This window comes from Heliconius melpomene, chromosome 1 (genome assembly GCF_056956725.1).
Source record: "Heliconius melpomene rosina isolate 202511_hmr_F chromosome 1, ASM5695672v1, whole genome shotgun sequence".
In the NCBI taxonomy this organism is placed as follows: domain Eukaryota; kingdom Metazoa; phylum Arthropoda; class Insecta; order Lepidoptera; family Nymphalidae; genus Heliconius; species Heliconius melpomene.
Genome location: NC_140389.1, coordinates 11,839,818 through 11,866,926, shown reverse-complemented (window position 1 = coordinate 11,866,926; position 27,109 = coordinate 11,839,818). Strand labels below are relative to the sequence as shown.

The 27,109-nt window shown below is 33.6% G+C and overlaps 2 protein-coding genes and 1 long non-coding RNA gene across 3 annotated transcripts; 2 read left to right on the top strand and 1 right to left on the bottom strand.

Annotated features, from left to right (window-relative positions):
- Positions 1–393: 393 nt before the first annotated feature.
- On the top strand, positions 394–5,496 carry GrlHz (Gustatory receptor-like Holozoa). Its single transcript, XM_085186016.1, has 9 exons — positions 394–627; positions 826–926; positions 1,020–1,094; positions 1,176–1,339; positions 1,409–1,610; positions 2,176–2,351; positions 2,698–2,878; positions 4,059–4,274; positions 4,742–5,496. Exons 1-9 carry the CDS (start codon positions 591–593, stop codon positions 4,982–4,984), a joined length of 1,395 nt encoding a protein of 464 aa, XP_085042142.1. The 5' UTR covers positions 394–590; the 3' UTR covers positions 4,985–5,496.
- na (sodium leak channel non-selective protein na) lies at positions 5,216–26,507 on the bottom strand. Its single transcript, XM_085185958.1, has 35 exons — positions 26,184–26,507; positions 25,897–26,082; positions 25,600–25,823; positions 25,148–25,276; positions 22,872–23,017; positions 22,399–22,507; positions 21,551–21,750; positions 21,185–21,345; positions 20,929–21,096; positions 20,381–20,572; positions 19,927–20,064; positions 19,333–19,539; positions 18,368–18,600; positions 17,932–18,057; positions 17,264–17,452; positions 15,995–16,174; positions 15,402–15,522; positions 15,096–15,227; positions 14,601–14,768; positions 13,861–13,928; positions 13,257–13,397; positions 12,347–12,467; positions 12,121–12,254; positions 11,857–12,022; positions 11,200–11,394; positions 10,648–10,865; positions 9,981–10,204; positions 9,222–9,358; positions 8,751–8,887; positions 8,224–8,383; positions 7,702–7,803; positions 7,305–7,368; positions 6,611–6,701; positions 6,442–6,521; positions 5,216–6,224 (listed from the first exon to the last, which is right to left on the bottom strand). The coding sequence occupies exons 1-35, from the start codon at positions 26,283–26,285 to the stop codon at positions 6,037–6,039; spliced, it is 5,337 nt and encodes a 1,778-aa protein (XP_085042084.1). The 5' UTR covers positions 26,286–26,507; the 3' UTR covers positions 5,216–6,036.
- LOC146541447 (uncharacterized) lies at positions 23,011–26,149 on the top strand. Its single transcript, XR_014878020.1, has 2 exons — positions 23,011–23,625; positions 25,622–26,149. It is a non-coding gene; the product is annotated as an uncharacterized LOC146541447 (long non-coding RNA).
- Positions 26,508–27,109: the final 602 nt, after the last annotated feature.

The following is a 27,109-nucleotide window of genomic DNA, read 5'->3' as shown; positions in this document are numbered from 1 at the left end:
TCTTTATATTGCAGGGGTATCAGAGTTCAACGGTTTAATTAACTGTTGGTTAAATTGCAACGCATTGCAGCATTTTTATATAAAAAAAATAATAATAGAACATCCCAAAAGCCTTTCACGAATCATTTTGAATAGCTTTAACATATTGTGCCCGAAATATATGTCTCAACAATAATAGATATTTGAAAGTACGTACGTAATAATAAAAAAATAATAGCCTATCTTAGCCTAGCCTTATCTTAATATAAACTTATAATTTTTCAATAACGCTATAAATACAATGAAAAATATAAAATTCGAATTTAATAAATGATAAATATACATAAGTATAGGTAAGTATACCTAGTAAAAACTGATATGGTATCAGTTTTCAAAATTGTTTTTAACCTCTGCCTATATAACTGCAGATTGTTTACCTTCAAATCAAGTAAAAATAGCATTATAATGTAATTCATTACAAAATGCTACCTACATTTTGTTACCTTATAAATATCAGGGCGTATGTGGGTATTTTTATATCCTTAATATGTCAAGTTTATATGATAGTTCAATGATTGTGGCCTCCTGTGGTAGTTCTTATTAAGCGTGTGATGATGATGCAAAGCACAAATGAATCGATAAGTAGCTGTAAGTACTTACAGAATAGTTCTAATGTCATTTAATTTGCAAATAAAATAAATAATTAACAATATATTGCATATATATTATCAAGCTTAAGTAGTGTCATTAAACACTTTTTATCTCATAATAAATATAACGTGCGCTCCTATAATTAAAGTAAAGATGTATACTTAATGGGTAATGGTTTTTTATGCCACTGTGTAGCAAATGATCTTCTGGGCAGCCATGTACTGGGTCACGACAAGTTGGGAGTACAAGCCATGGAAACATCAACTAGATCTAGCCTAGATGCTAATAGTGTCGAAGTGAGTGATTTTTTCGTTTGTATAAAAATAAAAGTTTAAATCTTTGACATTATTTTATAATATTTTACGATCATTTGATATGATTTTTTGTAGATAGGTGAAATAACGGAGTCTCCAGATATGGAATATATGAGTACATCAGCTATTTTACATTATTGTAAATCTAAGGTAAATTTATATCTAGAGATATTAACAGAATTAACGTTAAGCTTTTATTTAAATGCATCTACAATGTAATTTTTGTTGCAGATATTACTACCTTACTTAAAACTTCTCACAGTAATGGGGTTGAGGCCAGTGGTCGATGCTTCAAATTCATCTAGATACGCAATTTGTTTGTCACATTTTCATTCTACGCAAATTGCTGTATTTATGTGTTTAGGATATATACTTCAGTATATGGCATGTTTCCGGTAATTAATTTATACAAATTAAACAATTTTTTTTTCTGTAATATAACTTAAGTGAAATAATTGTTGCAGGCGGGATAGAGGATTTTGTTACAAATTAGTGCCTTTAGCTTTGGAATCCTCTTTTGAATACGATGCTTATAAACAAGTTTGTTATGGTAATGTCACATTTACCTATATCGGGCCTAGTATATTACATTTCCTAGGTTTCTTGTACGCGTTGTACCTTTTCAGAATATCTGATAACGAGCAGCTACAAAATCTTATGGAAAGGGTGAGATATATTGATGATTAGTGTTACATTACCGTCAGTAGCCAGTCATGTTTAAGCAGAACCTATTGATATTATACTTAAATGTGAATGTTTGTGATAATGGATGTATGTTCCATTATCACGCAAACACTACTGAAGGGATTTATATGAAACTTTACAGTGTTATAGTAGACATTAGACTGTGTGAGAATCGGCAACTTTACAGGAGAGCTCGTCGAAGCTTAAAATATTTTTGTTATTTTTATATACAGCCGTGGTTTAATATTAAAATTTTTAGTTTAATATTAAAAGATTGAGGCCGGGGTGTGAATATAACATGATGGTTGTGGGTTCGATCCTAACTCGAGAGAATGAGTTATTATTTATTAATATTTTAATTTCTTCGCTCTGGCACCAAGGCCAAATCCCGGCGTTGAGTTCTGTCATTCAAGACGCAATGCCTCGGCGGAAAGTGAGGGAACGGAGAGTCTTAACATTAGATTCCCTCTGCCTACCCTGCTGCTTGCAGGACACAGCGTGAGCTGACTTTTTAATATGAAAGTTCTGTATCTGCTCTGTTTTTTAGGTATTTTTGCTTTCGTCTTATGCGCCACAAGGAACACCTATAGCGAAGCCTAAACGCCTTTTGCGTATGTTATGGTTTTTCATAATCCTCAGTGTTGTGTGGATGTGTTTATCATTGTGTTCAGTTAATTTGATGATGGCCAAAGGTTTTATAATTTTTCGTTGGATGGAAACTAGGTAAGAAACGGTAATGTTTTTTATAACAATCATGTACATATTGTTTGTTGAAAAATAAATAGCCTTAATTTGGTTAATAATAATACTTACGAATGTGCGAATCCAAAGATATTTTCTGGAGGTGTCTGGACTTTATCTTTGAATATATAATAATGTTAAGTAAGTAATTCTTTGTTAATAAAATTTCTGGGGTAGGTACAAGACTATTCTAGGGTGGGCATGGGCAACCTGGTTCCCCCTATTCCTGCGCTCATGTACTTCGTTGCTCTTTGGTTGTAAACTAAAGATTTCGTATAGAATTCGTTAAATAAAAGGGATTACTAAATTATTCAATAACGTTTCACAGCTCGCCAGAAGTAATACTTGGTTTTAAAATTTTGTTAATCTTCTGTACATTGATCCATGACATGGTGCAGGCTACCGTAATCACGAGTTATTGTTTACAAGCTCAACTTTTGCAAGCCCATCTTGTATTCTTGAAAGAGAGACTGCTAAATAAGACTATAACACCGTTGAACTGGATGAGAGTAAGTAAAGGGAACTCATTATAATGGGAGAAGAATATTAAATGTTGTATTGGTTTCTTATTGTATTTCTTATTATATGGGGATGGATAATACTCTGACATGGGTTCCTCAAATAGCGGATTTAAGCCGCAAGGCCTTTGCTGCTATTGGGAGGGTAAAAAGATGGAAAAACTTATTGCCGCTTAAAACTAAAATATCATTAGCTCAATCTCTTCTTTTTCCTATACTGGATTATGCAGATTCCTGTTACCTAGATTTGACACAGCAGTTACTGAATAAACTCGAACGTCTCCAAAACGTAATAATCCGATTCATTTTTGGACTTAGGAAATATGATCATATTACCGAATATCGAGTTCGACTTAAATGGTTGACCATGGAACATCGTCGCAATTATCATGCACTCGTCCTTTTATACTCTATCTTGTATCTTCCTTTAACTCCTTCATACCTCAAACAAAGATTTACTTTCCTGGGCTCCTGGTCTCAGTCTCTCAATTTACGTTCTAAATATGACAATGTATTGGAGGTTCCATTATGTCGCACCAAGTGCTATGGTGAATCATTCACCGTAAAGACGATAAAATTATGGAATGAGCTACCGCGGTTCATCAGGCACTCGACATCTATCAACATCTTCAAGCACCGTCTTAAAGAATATTACCTGTCGTTATAGTCTATGTACAGATTTTACTGATATTATGTATGTATGTATATTACTGCATTTATATGTGTGTATGTTTATATGTATATATGTATGTAGTTTGTATGTATGTATATATGTATATATGTATGTAGTTTGTATGTATGTATATATATATTTATTGAATATATATAAATATGTATATGTATGCTATATAACAAAAATATCTTTGTGCAGCGTCCGCCAACTATGGTCTCCTGTTATTAGTATTTGTAAATAAAAGGTTGCCTGTAAGAGATCACTTACAGTGATAAGGCCGCCCTTGCGCTATGTTAAAGTACTATAATTTTTATGTATCTTTACGTATATTTGTGCAATAAAGTATTTTTGATTTGATTTGATTTGATTTATATATTCTTTATTGCACATAAAACATATAAGAAACACAAAATTGAAAGTTTACTTAGTTAGCAAATTGTTAATTACTTATGCGAATATTTTTCACAAAGATATTTAAATTTAAAATTTCTTTTTCAGGAAATATCAGAATTTCGTAAGTTGCTAAAATATCTTAATGATGATTTAGCTCCTGCTGTTTGCATGTTTACTATAGTTAACTTGTCGTGGGCCGTGTCCGGGACCATGTGGCTCTTTAACTTGGACAAGGTGGATACTGGGACTGAGCCTATAGCGGGAATCAGCGTACTCAATCTGTTGCTTTGGGTTTCTGCTGTTATCGTGCCTTTTGTACAGGTAAGTATGTGAATTGACTCATAGTTGAAGATATATATAGATATATATATATAAGATATATAAGCAAGATTTTTGTTATTATTTTACTTAAAAAAAACATGGATGTTTTATGTTAAATATTATAATAATGGGAGGGAATTTTATTTAAATTGTATTAAATAAATAATATATTATATAATATATTTTTTTAATGAAAAATATAAAGATTTACGTAAAGCAAATTTGATCATATTAAAAAAAACAGCAATAAACATTAAAGATTACATGCCCTTAAAATATGTATTTATGATGTCACCTTTATCCATACACATAATATAAAACATATATATGTGGCCGCCGTGGAGCGGCACAGCTTCTGACTGTACACGCGACTTTTGTAGATTCGATTGACACGAAGGAATTAATAATGTCCAATGTTCTCTTTGGTCTCTAACCTCTAAAAAAGTAATGATCGTATGGATTATCAGGCAGCGCGGCTGTCGAGCGAGGGTCGGCGCGCGCAGGGCGTGGGGCACGAGCTGAGCGCGCGCCCCTTCCTACACCAGGACGCGCCTGCCGAGGAGCTGGGCGCAGTGCTGGCCTACGCAGCCGCACTGCGCCTGCGCGCTGAGATGTGCTACTGCCCCGTGGCGGCACGCTGGCTGTGCGCCGCGCTCGCGCTCGCCGTCGTCACCCTGTTCGCGCTTGGCATGTGCCATTATCTTCAGTGACGCCCATTTGATAAGTTGAAGTATTCCATTTTTTATTAAAGTAATTCTGATAATTTCTACTTTGTTATAGTACAATAGAAATCGTGAGAAAGAAACCGTTATGGAATGACATCTGAGTAACTTTTTATATTAGGATGAGTACTTACTAGTATTTTTAATCAAAACAGAGTACAGCCTTCCTAGTATATTAAAAAAAGTAAATTAATGCACAAAACAAATTAAACTACCAAATCTTCTAATAACTTTTATTATGTATTATCATGTTTGTACCTAATTACATTTAGTCTTACAATACTCTGGACAATAATTCTCTATAATTACAACTGCATATTCAATTAAAATAATAAATTAAAAAATTCTTTATGAAACTCGCTCGTCTTAATTCGAATTGTATTTTTAATGATTAAGAGATGTAGAACATAACTGATCTGATATTATTTTAAAAAATAATGTAGAGTAAGTTTATGTAACATTTAATTTAAGCATGTAATATATTGTATACTACAGGTAAACATAGTTTTATTTTATATTAATTTTAACTTCAATTAATTCATTTATAGACAACACACATCAACTACATACATAATTATTTAAAAAAACATATATTAACATCAATTATCCACAAATACCATGTATTTGTATTGTAGGAAATCCATAAATTTAATAGTGGTCTCCAAAATAGGATAACCTATTATGTATCTATTATTTTTAACAAAGCCATAAAGCATATATTTATATTTTTTATTTACTGATGAAAAAAAATAAATCTAATGAAATACATTTAATTCATTTTATAAATCAAGAAATTAAAACAATAAAAAAATACTTGTATTCAATTACAGAAAAAAGGTTTGCAATTGTTGCTACACTGCAGCCGTATTACCATCTCCAAAAAATGGTATAACCTCGTATCCCTGAACTAATGTGCGTGTAAGCTGTAAATGGCTGTGCAAGTTTGATTATAGGATTTTTCTTATTTTTGTTTATTTTTTCCCGAGTAAACAATGCACCTAAGTTCAGGGCGGTCGCGGCTCGTTGACAAATATTAAATTTTAATTTGCAAGTGTAGCATGTGAAGCGAGGCTCGCTCCCCACCACGAGTGCACGTCGTGTAACGCTTGCGATGCGGCCGCACCACCACCACCCCCAACACTCCCCAACGTAAAACCTCCCATCCCTGAACTATTGTGCGCATGCGCATGCGAGTGCTGGCGGTTAGTTTTTATCGCCGTTCCAGTAGCTGTTAATAATAATGTTTAGTTATTTTGATACTTTTAGGTTTGTGTAAAATGTAACATATACGTTGCTAGGTTAGTCTAAACAAATCAGTAGCTGCTGCAGCGTCTATACGTAAGAACCGTTATTTCTGATATTACATAAATATGCAAATTCAAATTCTCACAAAGTCGCAACACTTTACAAGCGTATATATTAATGATTAAAGTAGTAATACTTACGAGTGGTAGACTTTTTATTCATAGACGGATGGGGGTCGCTTAACGTTGGTTGTAAATATTTCTTCACTGGACTTTCTGGCCTAAGATTGTAAGATAATAAAATAAAAAAATTAAGATTGATAATGAAAACAAAACAATAAATGCCAATCTACTACTACCAACAACCTACCTTGGTATTGCAACAGACGGTAATCCAGATCGCTTCAGTTGACTCTTGCCTGATGAACGTTTCGTTTGGGAGTCGAGAGCTGATATAACATCTGTATAAATCATATATTTTCATGTCAAGTTATTCATTGAAAGTGTCTTGGTACATACTATTAATAAGGGAACCTAGCAACACCGCGTTTTATATTGCCAGCAGGAAAATGATAATAATTTATTGCCTCAACTGAGGACCGAATTCGCAAACATTTTCAGTCAGACGCTGGCTCTCTGCGCCAAGGTGACTTCAAATATTAGTAGTAAATATTGTCGTGCTGTAGTAATGTCATGTTGTAGTAAGGCGCCGTCGTGTCCTCGAATTGTGGGTTCGATTCCCACTTGGAGGAGTAAATTTAGCATTTTCTGGCTCTGGTAATAAGACAAAACGCGGCGTTGAGTTCTGCTACACAATCAGGAAAATTAAAATAATTCAATAATAATTCTAATTCTCTAATATTGCGAATTAACACTTATCTCTGCTTACCCTGCCATAAGCGGGATACAGCGTTAAGCTAAAAAAAAAATTATCATAGGTAAAAGCCTTGTTCTGGTGACGCTACCGGAAAACTACAGAGCAATCAATATCTAAAAATAAAATTGCTTTATAGTTTTAGATGTTAAGATAAGCGAACATGTAATGTATAAAATGTACCACTTACTCGACATAATCGGTTGGGATGTAGATTCAGTCATTTCTGTGCGACCAGCGCTTACGACGGGTTGCTGAAAGTTTAAAACTTTATTTGAATGTGGGGTAAACGAAACAAACCTGCATTGATATTCAAATATTGATACTGACATTAATATTAGTGTTTAATACGAAAGTGAGAGTTAGATTAAACGGTTGTTTAATGATATGTTAGTAATGGTTAAGAATATTAGCAATCGAATAACAAGAGCTAAACTAACAGTCGCATTTTTTTTTTTCATTTTTTATTATTATAATTATAGAAAAAGTTACTTATTCTCGTAATTATATTCAACCAAAGTAATAAGGACTACCACCAAGTCAAAAGCAGTTGGCGATACATACGTGAAAATAGAAAAGTATAAAACCTGAGCATCAGCTTCTTGTTTCTCTTTCTCCTTTTCGCCAGTAAAGTCGACAGGTTGTTCATTTGTTTTCCTTAGACCAGCGATTAAACTGGTTTGTTGTTTCTGCAAGAATAGGAAATATTATAGTTTTATTTATTTATGTATTTTTTTTACTTTGTTTTTTTTTTATTATTAGTTACCTTCTATTTCACCCAATAATCAAAAAGACGAATAGGATGTGTGAAACCTGAATTATAAATTTAAGAACCTTTTTTAATGCATAAAATTTATTTTGTGCTTGATGCTGTAGCAGGGTAAGCAGAGGGAACATAGTATTAAAACATTATCTCCTTCCCTTCCCGAAAATTGAAGTGTTGCGTGTTGAGTTGCGGAACTCTCGTACTTTGTCTTTTTTACCAAAGCGAGGAAATGAAAATAATAATAAGAATGAACCCACAATTGCAGCGTCTGACTGTACTAGACTCTGTGCCACTGTGCCACGGCGGTGTCAATTTAAAGTTAGAAATGTATAATGTAACGTACACTACTACTAGCACGTATTTTCTTAAGGCATCCTTCCAGCCAGGTGCGTATAGTTTGCTTGGCGACCTCCTCCTCGATAAGAAACTCAAACTCTTCGCGCGCCAGCAGCTCCTCCATCTGCAAGGACTTGCGGATGTCGACCGTGCGGTATGATAGCATACTGAAATATTTATTAATTACATATGTTATTAGCCTAACTGGATAACTTTCCTTTTTTAGCTTTTTATCTCGCATAGCAGGGTATGCAGTGTTGAGACACTCTGTGTGCAGATACCAGACATCGCCCAATTTTCGAGTTAGGTCATTCGGTATCCAGTTGCGAGGAAATGACGTGACGTAACATGACTAGATAAATGGTGGCTTTTTTAATATGAATTCGCTATTAAATTATTGATTTAATGAGTATAAAATAAGAAGAATGTAAATATATTTATATTTAGTATATATTTTTGTGGAAATCCTATTCAATTCATCCTATTTATTAATCATATTATTGTTATCGTAAAGGTAATAAGTAAATAACATACTTTATAACATCGTGAAAAGTTACATCCTCGCCATTATGGAGCCGTTCTAGTTCATAACACATATACTTGAATAAAAGTCTTTCTTTGTGAGTATCGCATTCCAATCTGCCTTTTAATAGTCGTAATATGAATTTAACCTAAAATGAATAGTAAAAAATACATAATCATCACATTAGACATTTTGAATAATTAACTATAGAAGGTCAAAAACAAAATAGTTTTTTTTTAAAGTTAAAATTTCACAAAATTCATACAAGTTACAAAATTTTTAATTTCAATTGGAAAATAAAATATATTTTTTCAGCTTCACGCTGTATCCCACTCATGGCAGTGTATGCAGAGGGAACCTAGAAATCTAGTGTTAACACACTCCGTTTTCCATTGAGACACTTCCGTTCCGTTCTCAACGTCGCGTATTATTCTTTAAAACAGTATATTATCTTCAAACCGAATTCAAACCGTGTATTATACCTTTCTGACTGGAATTACTCCCTTTTGGTGGACATCTACTATGTTCCAAGTGTTTTGGAAATTTCTTATATCAGCATATGAAAGGAGAGCGTCTTCTTCATTTGAATAAAATAAAGAAAAGTTTTCCATTATGATAGCTGTAAGATACACATCATATTATCATAATTTATAAGGCATACATAATATTGTCAAAAATCATTAAATTATTCATAAATATCAGTAGTTAAATTAAAATTTGTTTTGTTTATTAATATTGCGTCATAAATTAAACGCATTGTAATATTGTATTACACATAAAATACAATATACTTTAATGTACATAATATAGATATTACATACAAAGCAAGAATATGAAGTTGTCGCTTCAGTGAACGTTTGGAATTGTATAAAGATAGTAATTAGATGGTGCATCAAATTATATCAGGTTCACGCTGTATCCCGTACATAGCAGACTAGGCAGAGGGAACCTAGTGTTAAGACATTCCGTTCCCCACTTTCCGCTGAATTCTGGAGGCATTGCGTGGCGGAACTCAACGCCGCGCTTTGCCTCTGCAGCAGAGCGAAGAAATGGAAATATAAATTTAAATACATATTTAATTTCCTCGAGTAGGAATCGAACCCACAACCAGTCGCGTTTACAGTCATACTTTATGCCCCTGCGGCACAAGTGGCCTGATACACTATGTATTAAATATATTATACCTAAGGTAAATATAAAAATATAAATAAATACTCAAAAAATAAACACCATTCACGCACCTACAAGTAAATTGAGCACAATATACGTAATAATAACATAGAAAGTGCAGAAGTAGGCGAGCGAGGCGGTAAAGTTCCCGCAGTCAGTCTCCCAGTAGTTGTCGGCGGGGGTGCAGTAGGGGGGCGCCACCATGCAGTCGTGCATTATCTTGTTCCAGTCCTCGCCCGTCACTATGCGGAAGAGCATTGCCACGCTGTGTATTGGCGAGTTGAAGTTAGCCCGCCTGGAATGGAAATAGGAGAGTTGGCTTTTAAATATTATTTTTAATTTTACGTAGGGAATTTAGTATTAAAACACTCCGTTCCCCACATTCTACCGAATTCTGGGGGCATTGTGTGTTGAGTGGCAGAACTCAACGCCGCGTTTTGCCTCGACATCAGAGCGAAGAAATGGAAATATAAATTTAAATAAATATTTCATCTCCTCAACTGAGGATTCCACAACCAGTCGGTTTTACAGTCACACTTTATGTACAGTCTGACTGGCCTAATTTAGATACGCTTATTATTTGATTTAGGTACTCTTAGCGTACTTCCAGCGAGTTTCAACGAAAACTGGTCATTAATGGATATGGGTTACAGAAATGAGGTAAAAAATGAAAATAATAAAAAATAAGAAGAATGTAATTAAAAGCATATAATAAATTGTAACATATTTCCATAATACCTTCCAATGCCCTCCCCGTACTTGACGTTTCCGAACACAATAGTCCCGGCGAGGGCGTAGAAAAACACCAGCAGGAACATGCCGAATATAATAAAGAAGCTCTTGCAAACACTCACGCCGACAGTCAGCATTAACATCTTTAATGTCGTGTGCTTGCCCGTGATTGTGAAGAAGCGTAGAATCACCACCATGAATCCGACGAAGTAGGATAGATCGTTCTGGAACATTAAATAATATATATTTTATGTAATTACAAATTATAGGCATATTTATCGCGATATATTGTTGTTCTTTTACTTAATTTTTATGCAAATATCCTATCATGTTAAACGCATCGCAAATATCACCGGTCTCCGAGAATTTTTTTATTGTATATTATAACAGTAATTTTAGTTTCAATTTTTTTTTTCAGCCCGAACTACATGTGTTAACTGGTTTAAATCATTGTTGCATTTTATTTTCCCAGAGCGGCGAACTAAAAATAATTACTTCTCTCGAATAAGAATCCACAACAATCGCGTTTACAATTCGACGCTGTCCTACTAGTAATACCTTTAGTGTAAAATGCATAAAGATCCATATGCACCCAGCGACGGTGACGAGCAGGTCGTATCTGTTGCGGCGGCTTTGCCAGTAGCCGCGCGGCGTGAAGGCGATGGTCTTCAGCAGCACCTCCACCACGAATACCAGCGTGAGCAGCGCCGACGTCAGCGCCAGCCGCTCCGTGTTCGATGAGTGGCGGGACCACTGGACGACAAACACATACTATGTATATGGTATCAATCAGTATTTAAGTATAGGAAATTATGAAACGCTGTCTTAGTAAAAGTTGTTCAGTGTGTTAGGTGTTGTTATTGATAAAAAATTAATCTGCAACATCTGATGAAGAATGATAAATTCTAAAATCGGTTAAATGTAGAAACAGTAAATGCTGCTTGGTCACATATATTTTTCCATTCTTGTATAGCAATAGTACCAAATTTATCAAGCCAAGGGCGTGCAGTATCATTCAGGCTTTTTTTATTTAATTTAATTATTTTCTTATAATCAACTAAAAAAACTAAATTAAAATGGTACATATAGGTAAGACGTATCATTCCTCAAGCTTTTAGCGTCTGTGCCTTTTTTGATTTATTTTTTTATACGGGCTAATTCATTTTAATTTTACATTAAAATTACATTAAAATTTCATTTAAAATAAGTACGCACTGTAACAGCCAGTAAACCACTGTTGACGAGGACAACAATGGCGATAACTCTTTTGAAGGTCAAGTTTTGTGTGACGTCATAGGCAAAGGCTCTCACTTTCCTGCCATCTGGGCGTGGCGGTAAATGTAATGGCTGTGCAATTTTCAACCTTTTCTTCAAATCACACCTAAAAATGATAAAAACAAAAGTGAAAGAGAAACAGTCAGGTGTAATGGAACCCTAAACTACTCAATTATTATGATATTATATAAATCTAGAACTCACCAACGCCTCTGATCGACAGTCAACAGAGCAGTTCCTTTGTTTTCTGAGTAGTTAGCGATTACCACACCAACAAATAACGTTAATCCAATCATACAGCCCAAAAATATATAAACATGTATGTATATTGCATGTACCTGTATATTACATTAATTTACTGTATTTTTTGTTTTGTTTTTTTAATTAATTTAATAATTTAATGTATATTTTGCGATATTAAGCAACTTACCGGCCCCAAAGCTTTTATCAAAACGTCTCGGACGTCCAACCAGCCCTTGAAAGAAAGCACTTCAAATAATGTGAGAAGTGCATCACCAATATTATCAAAATTAAATCTTTTAGGATTTGCCCTAAAATTAAAACAAAATTATATAATTATAAAAAGTGACAATGTTTCAGGATATATTCATGTACGTATATATAGGCTATATTCATAGTGCTTCCAGGGTAGTCTCATTTTAATTTGGTCCATTTCTGACAATGATATGAGAAAATTACATAAACCTTAAATTACGTATGTGCGCAACAAATGGACGAATAACTACGTCACGCCAACCGATGGTGATGATTCTTTTTTTATTGGAAAGTATCCATTTCAAGGATACTTTGATTAGGTTCTGGTTATACAGTCGGGTGTTTCTTGTGAACAATTATAATTTGAACTTTACTATCGTAAGCATGCTTAAGATTAAGAATCTTTTAAATACGATACGATATTTCTCTTTTTGATACTTATAATAGCATAGCTTATTTTCATTATAATATATTCTATCAATAAGAGCCATATTATGTATTTTTGGTTATGTCTTTTGATATTGTCTATTAATTGAATTATGGGAAAATTATATATAATATAATTACTATTTACATGATATAAGGTACGTTGGGATAAAATCGTCAGTGAGTCCGGAAAGATCAAATTGGTAGCTAATTAAGCATAATTTTCTTAATGTTATTTACACTCAACGCCAAGAAAAAGGTATGAAAAGTCGTCCGTTCAGTGTGACTAACATTTAAAAATTTATGCATATTTAGTCGGTAATTTGAAATATACGGCCTTGATCCATTAGCCATCTTACCAAATAGCCTTAGAATGTACTCTACAATTTTTATATTCATAATAGATATATAATATTAACCAGACTCTAGGCACGAGCATGGAGGGGAATGTCTCGTTGCGGCCGGGACGTATCTTCATCTTGGTGACGAACACGCGACGCATGAACACGCCCACGCAGTCCTCCCGCCGCGCTATGGTCGGGTCGTTGCAACGGGCGAGTCTATTCAAATACACATTAGAATACATTTTTTGTTATAGTTACCTATTTTAATCATTTATACTAAATAAAATTAAAAAGTATCTGTATTGACAATGTATAATTATTGACCAAGCAAATTAATAAACGAATCTCCTAGAGGCTTGACCATTGACTGAGGTAGCGTCACGTCATACAGAGGATATGAAAGAGAATGAAGACAAAATATTTTGACTTAGAGAAAGCGCAGTGGGGCAGTCTTGAAAGTTTGAGGTCAGATTAGTTTGATATTAGTGTAATAAGTATTGTATTCGTATTTGCAGTTACAAACGATTTATCGAATAAATAGGTGTAATATTATTTGTCGAGTCACCCACATATATGTATATGTATTTTGTTTAGCAAACCTTTATATGAATGTAGATTAGGATGGGTAAAATCGATGCGTCTAAGTTTCAAAAGATAAATATTTATACAAAATACATACCTGCCACCGTAAAGCTGCACGCCATAGCTCGCGAACACAAACATTAGCAAAATGAGAAGTGTCGATACCTGCAATTACACTTTTGCTTTCATAATGACAAGTCAAATCAAACATAGATAGACATGACATAGACTGACATGGTGCCTATGACAAAGTGTTATTTTTTTGTAGTCCATGCATCTTTCTCTTCTTATTATTTGTTTTCGTAATATATTAATGTTTTGTAGAGTGAACTGTTTTGGGAGGACTGCATTATGTCCCATGGTATATTGTTTGGCTTAGTCTTTTTCTTTTTGTCAAGTCAAGTTTGCCTTTGTTTTGTCTAGTTTTGCCGCTAGCGTCTTAATTTTAGCTATATCGTGTGCCCTTTTTTGTGTATTTAAATACACACATACTCCTTGGATTTTTTCGCCCGGGGGCATTAAATCAAATCAGCTTCACGCTGTATCCCACACACTGCAGAGTAGGCAGAAGGTACCTAATGTTACAATTTTATTGTTACTTATACCGAAGCTAGCTATACTAAATGAGATTTATTTGTTATGAATTTCGTACTTTTTCTTCTTTAAATATTAATGAACAGGTTTTTTTGGTATTGTTTTTAAGTTACTTTATATTTCTGATGTGGTTAAAATAAAATATCTAAGTGCTTATAATAGAATATTTGAATAAAGAATATTTTGAATTTGAATTTAAACTAACTGTAAATGTAACTACAAGATGATGTCCATCAGTCGTACCAGCAATATCTCCTTGAATCCGCGGCACAACTCGTAGACGACCTTGCGCATGTGCGGCACCAGCGTGAAGATGCGCAGTGGCCGCACGCACCGCAGTATCATCAGCATCTGCGCGGCCGAGCCCGGCGGCACGCGCACCGGCATCCAGCACAAGAACGTCAGCGACACCTGCACACACGGCCGGTATATTGTGTTTGATTATATTTCGATTTATAATTGGTTTTATGGATCTGCCTCTAAAGAAAAAGAGAATCTTTACAGAATCACTGTCGTTTATAGAAGTGCGTGTCCATCTGTCAAGACCATTTTTCTCAAGAAGGTTCAAAATTCGCTATCTACGTTATTTTTGAGCATAGAAAGGTGGGGGGTACTGGAGGCGGAGGTAGGTAGATGTGTAAAGCGTCCACAGTAACGATGTGTGGTAGTGTGTAAAAGAAACAATTTATAGCTAATTAATTAATACATTTATATACACACTATAAAAGTCTTACTTACAATGTAAATAAAAACATCCAATACAGCTGCTGCATCTTTAAGATACGCTTTCGGCGTAAAAAATAAACCATCTGCTAATATCTTAAGAGCTAACTCTAGACTCATAAACACTACAAATCCATATTCAGCAATCTGAAAAATAAATAAGTGCTGTTTTTAAGTCGTTATAAAAATAATTAGCTTTATTTATAAATTTTATTGTATGTATAAGTACATAATGATATATCAAGTAAGTATTTAAGTATAGTTTAAAAATTATATAATTAAGTAAAACAAAATATTGTATAGTATAGTTTTACATAATACCTGCAACACAAAATTTTCCATAACTCTATAAGTCGGGGTTTCAAACATCATGGACAGGCAAGACATTGTTGTTACCATTATCATCACCCAGTCTAAATATGTAACAAGGCCAAGAAAGTTACTGAAAACAACAATAACCAATCCAAATTTATTTAATCTATATATTATTTAGAAGTAATCTTTAATATCAATTCAAAGATCGAAAATGACCAAATATTTTTGTATTCCAATTCTAATATTTTTTTGAATTATTAGTAAATTAGAAAATACATAAACATTGTTTTTTTAAAATTTACATTATCATAAAAATTATTTAAGAGGCGAGTCGTGACGCAGGAGCACAAGCGTGTGATTGTAAAAGTGGCAGGTTGTGGATTCGATCACTACTTCCGGAAATTAAATATTAAATTTTTTTTTCTTTCACTTCGGTATCAAGGCAAAGTGCGGCGTTGAGTTCCTCCATTCAACACGCAATACCTCCAGAATTCGGCGGAACATGGAGAGCGACGTGTCTTAATCTTAGGTTCTCTCTGACAACCTTGTTATATTTCAAGAAATGGCGGGAAGCTAAGAAAAAAGGCTATTAGTCTCACTGGAAGCTCTTATAGTGGACCTTCCTCTCGTTGCCAGTGACGGGGTCGCGCAGACGCGCGTCGTACCGCGCGTCCACGATCGCGCGACATATCTTGCGGAAGCGCGACTCACGCGGCACGATCAGCAGCGGCGTGTCGAATAGTGGGTGGTTCTCACGGAGGTCTTCTTCGCGTTGATTTCTATATACATTTGAAGTTTATAATAAAACTAGTGGGCCCATGCTGGGCTACGCCCGCTTGTAATAGAAATATTAATAAAGAAATTGAAAATTAAAGATTCAGTCAATTCAGTAAAACAGTTGTATAAAATAACTGTTACGGCAATTAGCAAATTTGTCGAACTAAATACTTAAAATTGACATAACTTTTTTATTTATGAACCGATTGTAATAAAATAAACCCTATATGTTTTCGGAAGCTTCCCAGAACCCAATAGTGAAAACCGCAGCTAAATTGGTTAAGTGGATTCTGAGATTAACGATAACAAACACACAGACAAAAAATCATTGTTTTGGGATCTATTAGGTTAATAAAGGTTCCCAATAACATTTTTTTTTAAATATCTTCCAAGTACAGACACCGACCCTCTTATGATTTTATTATAAGTGTAGATTATATATTTAGATCTAATTAGAGAGACTCGTATAGTATTGTAATCATCGACTTACAATATTATTATTACTAATTTAGATTCACGCTTTATCCCTAGTGCGATAGTCAGAAAGAACGGAGACGCTACGGTAAAAAAAATATTTTATTTCATTGATATTTTTTTAAATATGATTTTACTGATTGAAATAAAACAAGACACGAACACGAATGTTAAGGGAAGTTGATTAAAATACAATAATGAAAACTGCACCTAAATAGGTTACGCCATTTCTGAGTTTAGCGTATTTGCACAGACAAACACACAAAAAATGTAAAAAATATATTTTTTTAGGTTGATAAATTCCCTCTATTCATATTTTTTTCACAGCGACCATTTAAATTTTTATTACATTTATAGATATGTTAAGCAGACAATATTTTTACAAATGAAAATATTATATATCATTAAATCAACATTTTCAATTAAATAATTATGCAGGCATCTCCCTCTTTTTCATCATCATCATCAGCCTGTCCTCGTCTACTGCTGGACATAGGCCTCTCCAATGGCACGCCACTGAGCTCGATCTTCAGCTCTTCGCATCCAGCCACTGCCCGCGTATCTCCCTCTTTTTAAATTGAATTAATTTAAAGGAAGCTATAAAATATCAATTCTACCTCCTCATTTCCGCCTGCTGCCTCTTGGCTTGCAGCAGGCGTATGTCGAGGTAGGGCGGGCGCGCGCGCGAAGAGGGCACGACGCGCGACGCCGCGCCGATATCGCCGTTCTCTAGTAGATGCTCGTAGGTCTGCTTCAGCTTTATGGAGCCGCTGCGGACCGATCGACGGATAGATCGAGACCCGAATCTGATTTAAGTAAAATACTTCTTAACATAATATTTTTTTAAATTTTACGCTATATCCCCCACATAACAGGGTAAGCGAGAGAATCTAGTATTAACATACTGTTTTCCCCGTGCAGTGCCCAATTTTAAAGAGATTGAGAAATGTCCTTAATTGCCCCAAGCGGAAATCAAACCCACAGTCAATTACAAACCGGACAATGCGCCACGACGGATTTATATTTTAATTTCTTCGCTCTGGTGCTGAGGCAACAAAGCGCGGCGTTGGGTTGCGCCAATCAACACGTCATGCCTTCAGAATTCGGCGGAAAGTGAGGAATGGAGTGTCTTAGCACTAGCTTTCCTCTGCCTACCCTTCTGTGTGCGGGATACAGCGTGAAGCTGTTATAAATAACCTGTATGATAAATTTATTACTGATCTTATATTTACAAAATATCTTAAAACGGTTAAAAATTGTTAATGTGATTAAATATATAACTAACTTTTTCTGATCAACACGCAGTTGTTTAGCGCTGGAAACTGTTCCTTGTGATTTCAAGCCTGATTTTCCTCCTGTAGCCAACATGGCCGAGTCTCCCAGAACTAGGCGACGGTGGTTGTTCGAATCACTGAATTTTATGAATATCAATCATTATTAATTGCTATTTGGAAATAAATAAAATGTATTAATAATACTTAGATTATTATACCTTTAAATTATAGTAACAATTCACTACCTGGAAATTAAAATAAAATATAAAAATAAGAAGAAAATAAAAGTAATTAAAAAGAAAAAAGTAATAAAAATTATAAACATAAAAAATAACTTTTAATTATAATTGGAAATTATTTAAATATCATTTCAGATCACTTTTTTGATAATAAAAATGGTAAGAAAAAAAAAATACGTTTTTACGTAAATCGCACACACACACTCACTTAATAATAGACGCAACAACGTGCCGCCTCAAGGCGGAGCTGGGGCGTTGCGCGGGGGGCGCCACCGTCAGCGTCTTGACGAAGCACCGTTTGCGGTAGGGAAACGAGATTTTGTCCACGCCTATGTACTCAAAGGCGCGTCGCGACAGGTCCATGTGCACCCCGCGCCCGCCTCCCCCCTCCTCCTCGCCCTCCACCTCGCATACGAATTGTCGCATGAATGATTCGCGAACCTTAAAATAGACGTGAACAGGTTATTTCACCTATCCTATCTATTAGGATCTTATATGAAATATTTTTTTTATTCTCACTTTTTAAAACGCTATGCTGTATCTCGAATATAGCAAGGTAGGCAGAGGGAACTTAGAGTAAAGACACTCCGCTTCCCACTTTCCGTCGAAAACTGGAGGCATTACGTTTTGAGTGGCAGAACTCAAGGCCGCGCTTTGCCGCAATACCAGAGCGAACAAATAAAAATAATAAATATTTCATTTTCACAAGTGGAAATCGTATCCACATTTGTCGCGTTTACAGTCACACGCTTGTACTCCTGCGCCACGACTGGTCTTATTCAATACCTAAAAGTACCTAAAAGTTTATTTATATTTAGACTTTACATTTTATAGAATTGCGTGGATTTGAATGAAATACTATACATTATATAACTTTGGTATAACGTCAGTTGGTCTTGTAAACAAATGTAAATGGGTTAATAACCTATTCATAAAGGTAGAATTGATTAGTTGACATTTGTGTACAAGACCTTACGACGTCATATCATAACGGATATTTTTGTGATGTATTTAATACACATTAAAAAAATGTTAATATAATTAAAAATAATTGTGAATTAAAACTAATATTTTTAAATTTTTCATTACAGACTTCTCGTATTTATGTGTGAAAGTGCCACTAATATCACAAGATTTTTTGTTCAACTATATTGACTATAAAAAAGCGCATACCTTAGGCAAATTAAAATCACCCGGCACTTTATGTAGTTTAGTCATCTGTGGACTATCGGGAAACTTTTCAAATATTCTCAGACGAAAAGGCAGACTCTCTTTGATTTCAGCGCTCTGCTGACGATATCTCAATTGTTTCAACTTTTTAATATCTTCGTCCAATTCTAAATTGTCTAATATTACCGCTACGAAAAGTGACAGCACAATCTGTAATTTTTAAAACCCTTTTTTCATTAGAGACTAGTTATTACTCTACTAAGAATCTCTTTTTAATATCAACTCTTTTTTAAAATGATAAATAAAGAAGCTTTAAGAAGAGCTAAGCCTTTTTAAAGTAAGGAGCCTTACGCAAATTACGAGAAACGATCCCGAAGTGCCCTTGTTGCAGCTGGTCACTGTAGGATGGTCCTACACCTTTCTAGTGTAAGATTACATATTTTTCAATTCTACACCTATAATTTTTGCTTGCTTAAGAAAAGTGACACACAATGTCACATTTCGTCGATCCCCACTATTTTCCTTAACGTGTCACAAAATTTATGGATGGCCCCTAATAAGCTACTTTTTAAGTTTTATTTTGTAAAATTACGTTACCAATGTGACAAACAAGTGGTACAGTATGAAGTATATGGCAACTAGAGGTGTTAGTGTTTGGCTCGTACGAATCATAGTCTCGTCCATTACTTCCACCCACGCTTCTTGTGTTAATATTTGAAACATAGACATAAAGGCCTGAAACAAAATATGAACATAAATTAAAGTAGCTATATTTTAATTAATTTGTTAATATTTGAAGGAAGAAAAATAGATCGTGGAAAAATATAATCTAACTTTTTATTCATTTAGTTTAGTAATTAATCATGAATCATCAATTTTATGAATATTATATGTTATGACACAAAAACTGATGAAGTGCAAGTCAAACTAGCACACCTCCACCTCGAGTATCAATTTTGTATGAAATGAACTACAAATATAAATTTGCAATGGTTTTTTGTTCTGTGACAAATGACTATGGAGACCAAAAATCAAATATTCATAGATTTACCTCTGGAAATGTTTCAAACTTCGTAAATTCACACAGAAAACAAAACAATTGCATTGATATAGACGAACTTATTATTAGCAAGCACATAGTGAAGATTATGAGGCTTCCCAACTTTTTGCCTGGCCCAAAAATCTTATATACAAATCCTTCAAGGAGTGGTGATGCTTTAATAAGGCGTACTACTCGAAGTACCTAAAAAAATTAAGAGTACCTAATTTAGTTATGAGTTACGAAATAGTGAGACCTAAAAATAATTTCGAAGCCGTCGTGGCGCAGTGGCACAATCATGTGACTGTAAACGCGACGATAGTGGGTTTGATTATCACTCGGGGAAATGAATTATTATTCGTTAATATTTTTATTTCTTCGCTCTGCTAAAAGGGCAAAAGCGTGGCATTGAATTTCGTCTCTCAACACTGCCACATAAATTCAGCGGAGAACGGAGAAGGGAGTGTTTTAACACTAGGTTCTCTCTGCTTATCCCTCTATATGCGGGACCCATCGTAATTCTGAAAAAAAAAACATTACAAAAAGTTTTTAATTAATACCTGAAAATATGTAAAGCCTGACATATACAGTTGGGGTATTATGTGAACGGTAGTGCCGATTGCCAGAAGAAGTTCGAATTTGTGAACTGAATGTTTAAAATATCCCTTCCAGCCCAAACACCATATTTTTATTAGAGCTTCCAGGTCTAAAAATATTGTGAATGCAATCTAAAAAAAAATACTATTTGATAAAAAACATTGATAAAAAGATTGGTGTAATGTACACTGATATAAAAAATATGTAATTTAAAATTACCTCGATATAATAATATTTTTCATAAAAAAACTCTCTTGGATTATCATCGTGTTTAAAGTTCATAGTGGCTGTGATAATCCCATTAGCTAATACAACACCCATCACTATAAGTCTGAAATATGCTGATCGAAGCATTTTATGAAATATTTCTGGTGCACTTCCTAAAAAAATATCACAATAATTATTTTAAATTGTATGACTAGAACTCTCTCTCTCTCTTCTTGTAGGAATGAATTATTTAAATTTTCTCGCACCAGTAAGTGTAATAATAATTTTAATAATTCCTCTCCCATAGCGTAAACCTAAAAATATATATGAGTATACATATATAACTTAGTTTCAATTTAATATCGTAATGTTAAATACCAGAATGTTTGTTTTCGTCTATTGTAACCAATTTCCATCCATTATCATCACCAGTAAAAAATTGGGTTGTACTTCCTTTTGTAATAGGATTTCTGACACCCCACATTTGCTGGAATTGAACTCTTATCTCATTGAATGTTTCAGTGATAACAGCTATGAACACATTCTTTACCAACCAGGCAAGAAAGAATATCATTGTGCTGAAAATATACATATCATTACATTTACATTATGTATGCTGCATATTGTAATTCATCAAAACCTATACAGTACTTTCCGTTGATCTTCTATTATGAAATTAGGATTTATAAAAAAGTGCAAACTTACAGTATAAAAAAATGTAAAAAAAACCCGGAAATTGGAACTTTACAGGTTTTACAATTCCATACAAAATTAACGGTAAGCCGTAAGTTAAAGCCGCAGTTTGTCAAATTTTATAAGTTGTACTTCCTGTCCAATTATAATCATGAAATAGGTACAAATCCTCGGTGGGCGACAAACAATAATAAAAAAATTAAAAAATCAGCTTCACGCTGTAACCCGCGCACATCAGGGTAAGCAGAGGGAACCTAGTATTAAGACACTCCGTTCCACGCTTTCCGCCGAATTCTGGAGGAATTGCGTATTGGGTGATGAAACTCAACGCCGCGCTTTGCCTCGTCACCAAAGCGAAGAAAAGAATATAAATTTATTCGTTCGGATCGAACCCACAACCAGTAATAATTTGAATGTTTTGAATTTTTCACACTTTGTGCCCCTGCGCCACTACTGGTCTACCTTGCTATAAACAATTAAACATACAATATTTAATTTTAGATTTACGGAATTAATTTAAATAAAATACATACCTAAAATAAAGTGCTGACCTCCATGTTGGCAATGAATCTATTGCTCTATACATAATAAAAACCCAACCCTCTTGAGATGATGCTTGATAAACAGTGAACAAACTGGTTGCTAAAATAATATACAATTTTTTTAGTTTTACAGAATTTAGTGTTAACGCACTCAAGGTACTCAAATTTGGAAACAGCGTGTTGAATGGCGGAACTCAATGCCGCACTTTGTGTACTTACCAGTGTAAAAGACACAAGGAAAGCAAGTGGGGATCAAACCTACAATAGTAGTAGTCAGACACCATTCTGGCCTCAAGCTAAATGATTGCAATAAACAAATTATTTTATTCTTGGAAATTTTAAATAATTATTTTTGAAACATTTAAAATACCTACACATGTCAGGAGTTCATCTGGTTGGGTGATATTACATTGGGGAATCACCTAATGTGAAATAGTTAAAATAGTTAAAGAATATTTTTTTACCAAATTCTTCAAATCCATTAAATCCCATTATATATTTAGATAAGTTGAGCTTCATACATTTCATGCCTGCAGGGCACTGGTACCCAGAATTTGGTTCAGGTGAACAAAACGTGTCAGGAATTGCTAATGAATTAATAGTGATTTCACTAAAAAAAAATATTACAAATAAGTGTTGTAACATAAAATAATGTACAGTCAAAGCTCGTTATTCACTGCTTTTGCATTAATGATTTTTAATATTAGTATTTTTATTCTAATATTCTTATTCACGGATGTATTCAGTACAAGCAAAAAGCTCAGTCTTCTGTTAGAGCATCGGCTTCATTTAAATACCGTTAGCATGCGCCGAGTGCAAAGAATGGAAATCCTAAAGAAATAAATTAATTTTTAACAAAAACAAAAACCGACTTCTAACAACGAACTAAAAAGTGAAAAATAATTTTACAAAGATTTTATAATTTTGAAGTCGGTGTCAAGCTAATGCTACAATACCTTTACTACAATATCTAATTACTAAGCCTGTTTGTTTTACTTGGCACCGACTTCAAAATTATAAAATCTTTGTAAAATTATTTTTCACTTTTTAGTTCGTTGTTAGAAGTCGGTTTTTGTTTTTGTTAAAAATTAATTTATTTTACGATTTTAAGTGATGGGTAGATCTTAAAATGATGCTTCTTAAATGAGTGGTGATGGTGGTGGTAGTGCTTGTCAACGAGTGGTTGTGGTTGTCCCATATAAAACTTCATTTAATTAGGTATTATTTTTGTGCAAAGTAACATTTTGGTATATTGACAAGAACATACATAAAAAGTATTCGGGCGAATTGGGAATCTCCCTTCTTTCAAGTTGGTTGAAAATGAGAACATCCTCTTTTTTGAGGTTGGTTGAAAAGAAATGCAACCATCAGGAATCTCACTTCTGACATCAATTTTTGCTTGTCAAAAGTTTTTGCTTGTAACTATTACAGTATAATCAATTTTTTACCAAAAAAAACAAACTTTCTCAAATTTCTCCGGATTCCATGATCGAAACCTAACCAAACTTTTACCAAATTATCCTTGAAGTGTATCCTTTCAAATAAAAAAAGAATCATCAAAATCGGTTGGCGCGACATTGAGTTATTCGGCTATTAGTCGCGCACATGCCTAATGCAAATTTAAGACTTATGTGATTTTCTCATGGATACCATTGTCAGACATGGACCAAAAAAAAATGGGACCATTCGGGAAGCTATACCTTTCAAATAAAAAAAAATTATCAAAATCGGTTCACCCAGTTAAAAGTTATGAGGTAACAAACATAAAAAAAATAATAATAAAAAAAAAAAAAAAAAATACAGTCGAATTGATAACCTCCTTTTCTTACAGAAGTCGGTTAAAAAAAAATTATAGGCAATATTGAAAGTATGATGTGTATGCCACTATTTTTATTAGGCATTTCTCTTAAATCCTATGAAATGAGCCATGTTCGCTTATATGTATATTTAATCCAACTATCACTAGGTAGTTTTAGTAAGTTTTATTAATAAGTCCAGAAGTTGAATTTTATAATTTTCAGCTGTGACACAGTTTACACTAGTATGGCTGCTAACACTCGCATCAACTAAATTGTTGTCTAGTCTTTTCCATATTTCAACTAAATTATAGTGTATATGTAACATTTCATTACTGAATAAAGCATTTATTTATTTATTTGAAGGAAAAAAAATTACTTATTTTAGGCCTGGACAAAATGATTTATTCTAGTCGAGGTCACCCTCGTTAGCTTGAAATTATGCAGGTCCTCCTCCTGACATGACTGCTTTACTTCAACCCATTGACTAAGGAATAATACAGACCTTTTAGTGAAGATTTATAGATAGCAAATATGTAGCTTGTGTGTATTCTTTATGAGGATTTATCTGGTTAAGGAACATACTCTTATTTTTTAAAGGCAAATTCAAAAAGCTACAACTGAATCAATCAGAATTCAAAAACTTTTTAAAAGCAACAAAGCATGTTAAAAGTACAGGATTCTTTAAACACTTGAATAAGCCTATATAATAATAAAAATTAATAAATGTATAGTTGATGAAAGAGCCTTTAAATTGATTTGAATTAATTACAAATTTTTACTTTTCAAATATTTTTTTTCAGAATGGATCTCCTTGAATACAGTAGAAAATATTAATGGTTTCTGTATTCATGGAATATTGGTGGAACATAAGCTCCATGAATAAGGAGCTTTTATTGTATATTATATTCTAAATAATTTTAAATATTATTTTGAATACTAACTTTGGGTCTGTATTATTTCTAACACAGTGATGAGTTAATTCTCCAAAAAATTGCACTCCCAACAGGCTATATAAGGACATGAAGAAGAGAAAAAATAATGTCACATTGTAGATTTGCTGGCTTGATCTCCTGCAAAGAGCCGTTGAATTATAAGATATTCTTTTTTTTCAGCTTTAAACAGTATTCTCCATTCCCAATTTCCTGCCCTTTTTGGGGTGGAATTAAATACCAAATTTTGTCATTCCAAAGAGAGGACATAAAAATATCATAAACATATAACCAACAATCAACTCTAATATTTCAAAACATGTTTTAGAAACAGCCTTTGTCTTATAAAATTTATTTAAAAGGCAATAAAAACTAAAGAATTTCAGATAAACTTCATTAGTCTCTAACACCTTTTAAAGTAAAATCAATTAATGTTATATTTAAATGATTATGTCTAAACTTACTTAAATATCTGATTAATTCTAGACTTGGGCATAGAAAATTTCAAAAATACTCTGAGAAATCTAATCATTATGAGAGGCCTTGGAGCACGCAGGATGCTTAAGTAACTATATCTTGGCACAATCCCAGTCAATTCAAACATTTGGAGTAAAACAGACACCCAAAGGAAAAATACCATGGAAGCATCAAATTGGCACCAGTGATCCTTTAAATAAGCAACATCACCCTGTCAAAAGTATAGTTTATTAAATTCTTTAAGTATAAAAAAATTGGCTTATATTCTAAAGTAATTATTATACCTTCAAAATTCCTCGTATATGCATTTTTGCAATCATTTCTGCTGTAAACAGAAGTGTGACACAACAGTCGACTGCAAATGTAATAGTTTGTAGGTATGGGTACTTTTCGAAGGACTTTGGGGTATTTAAAGAAACAGACATCAAACTTAAGAGAGCGCAGAACCTTAAAATTCTTCTAACCCATAGCTGAAAAATATAATTTAATTGAAATGTATTTGTGCAGTTTATATTTGAAATAGAACAAAAATATTAATTTGCTTCTTTTTTGTCATATTGAGAGTACTCACCTTATTTACCCATTCAATATCAGCACTTTCATTAAGTGATTCTTCAGGACCATAGTCCGCGAGGACAGGTTCTCCCTTTAAACTCTGTTTTCGGCCCAACATAATGGAATTTCTTAAATATATCCGACTGTAAACTACATTTTAAAAATCATTTATAGAATAATAAACAACTATTTATTGTTGATATAATACAATAACGTTTTTCTTTCATTCTGCGTAATTGAAAGTATTGTAAATCTTATATGATACTTAAAAAATTAATTGATTTGAAAGATATATATTAAAGCAATTTCAAATACTGTGTAATTGTATTGATTATTTCAAAGTTCAAACCACAGAACACATTTACTTGGTTCAAACTGTGTACAGATTACATTATTCTGAAACTTTTGACGTTAATGTTTCACAGCTTTTGGTGAAAATCGATCCGTCGTAGCGCAGTGGCACAAGGGTGTGACTGTAATGCGACGGTTGTGGCGTCGATCTACATTTATATTTCATAAATTTATATTTTCAATTCTTCGCTCTGGTGTCGAGGCAAAGAGCGGCGTCGGTACAACGTGACGCTGATAGACACCACTTTTGTTTAGCTTGTGTTTACAAAATTACACTTACAGAGATCATACTTTAATGAAACTACTATACTTTACATATTACGAAACAATAAAAAAGCATACCGTACCGTAGTAAGAAACACTTACAATATTAAATTTTATGGTATCTGTGTTTTTTTGTCATTGTAGTTGTCAATGCTTGTAGTTTGAAGTTTCATACTTGGTATCCCAGCCACAGAACACATTTACTCAAAGAATGTTCACTTCATACTAAAAAATGGGTGACAAAACGATGCTGCTGCCATCTCTGTGCCTGCCCCCAAAACACAATTTGCGGGAAATTCTAAATTTGGCTTTAACCCTTAAATGCAT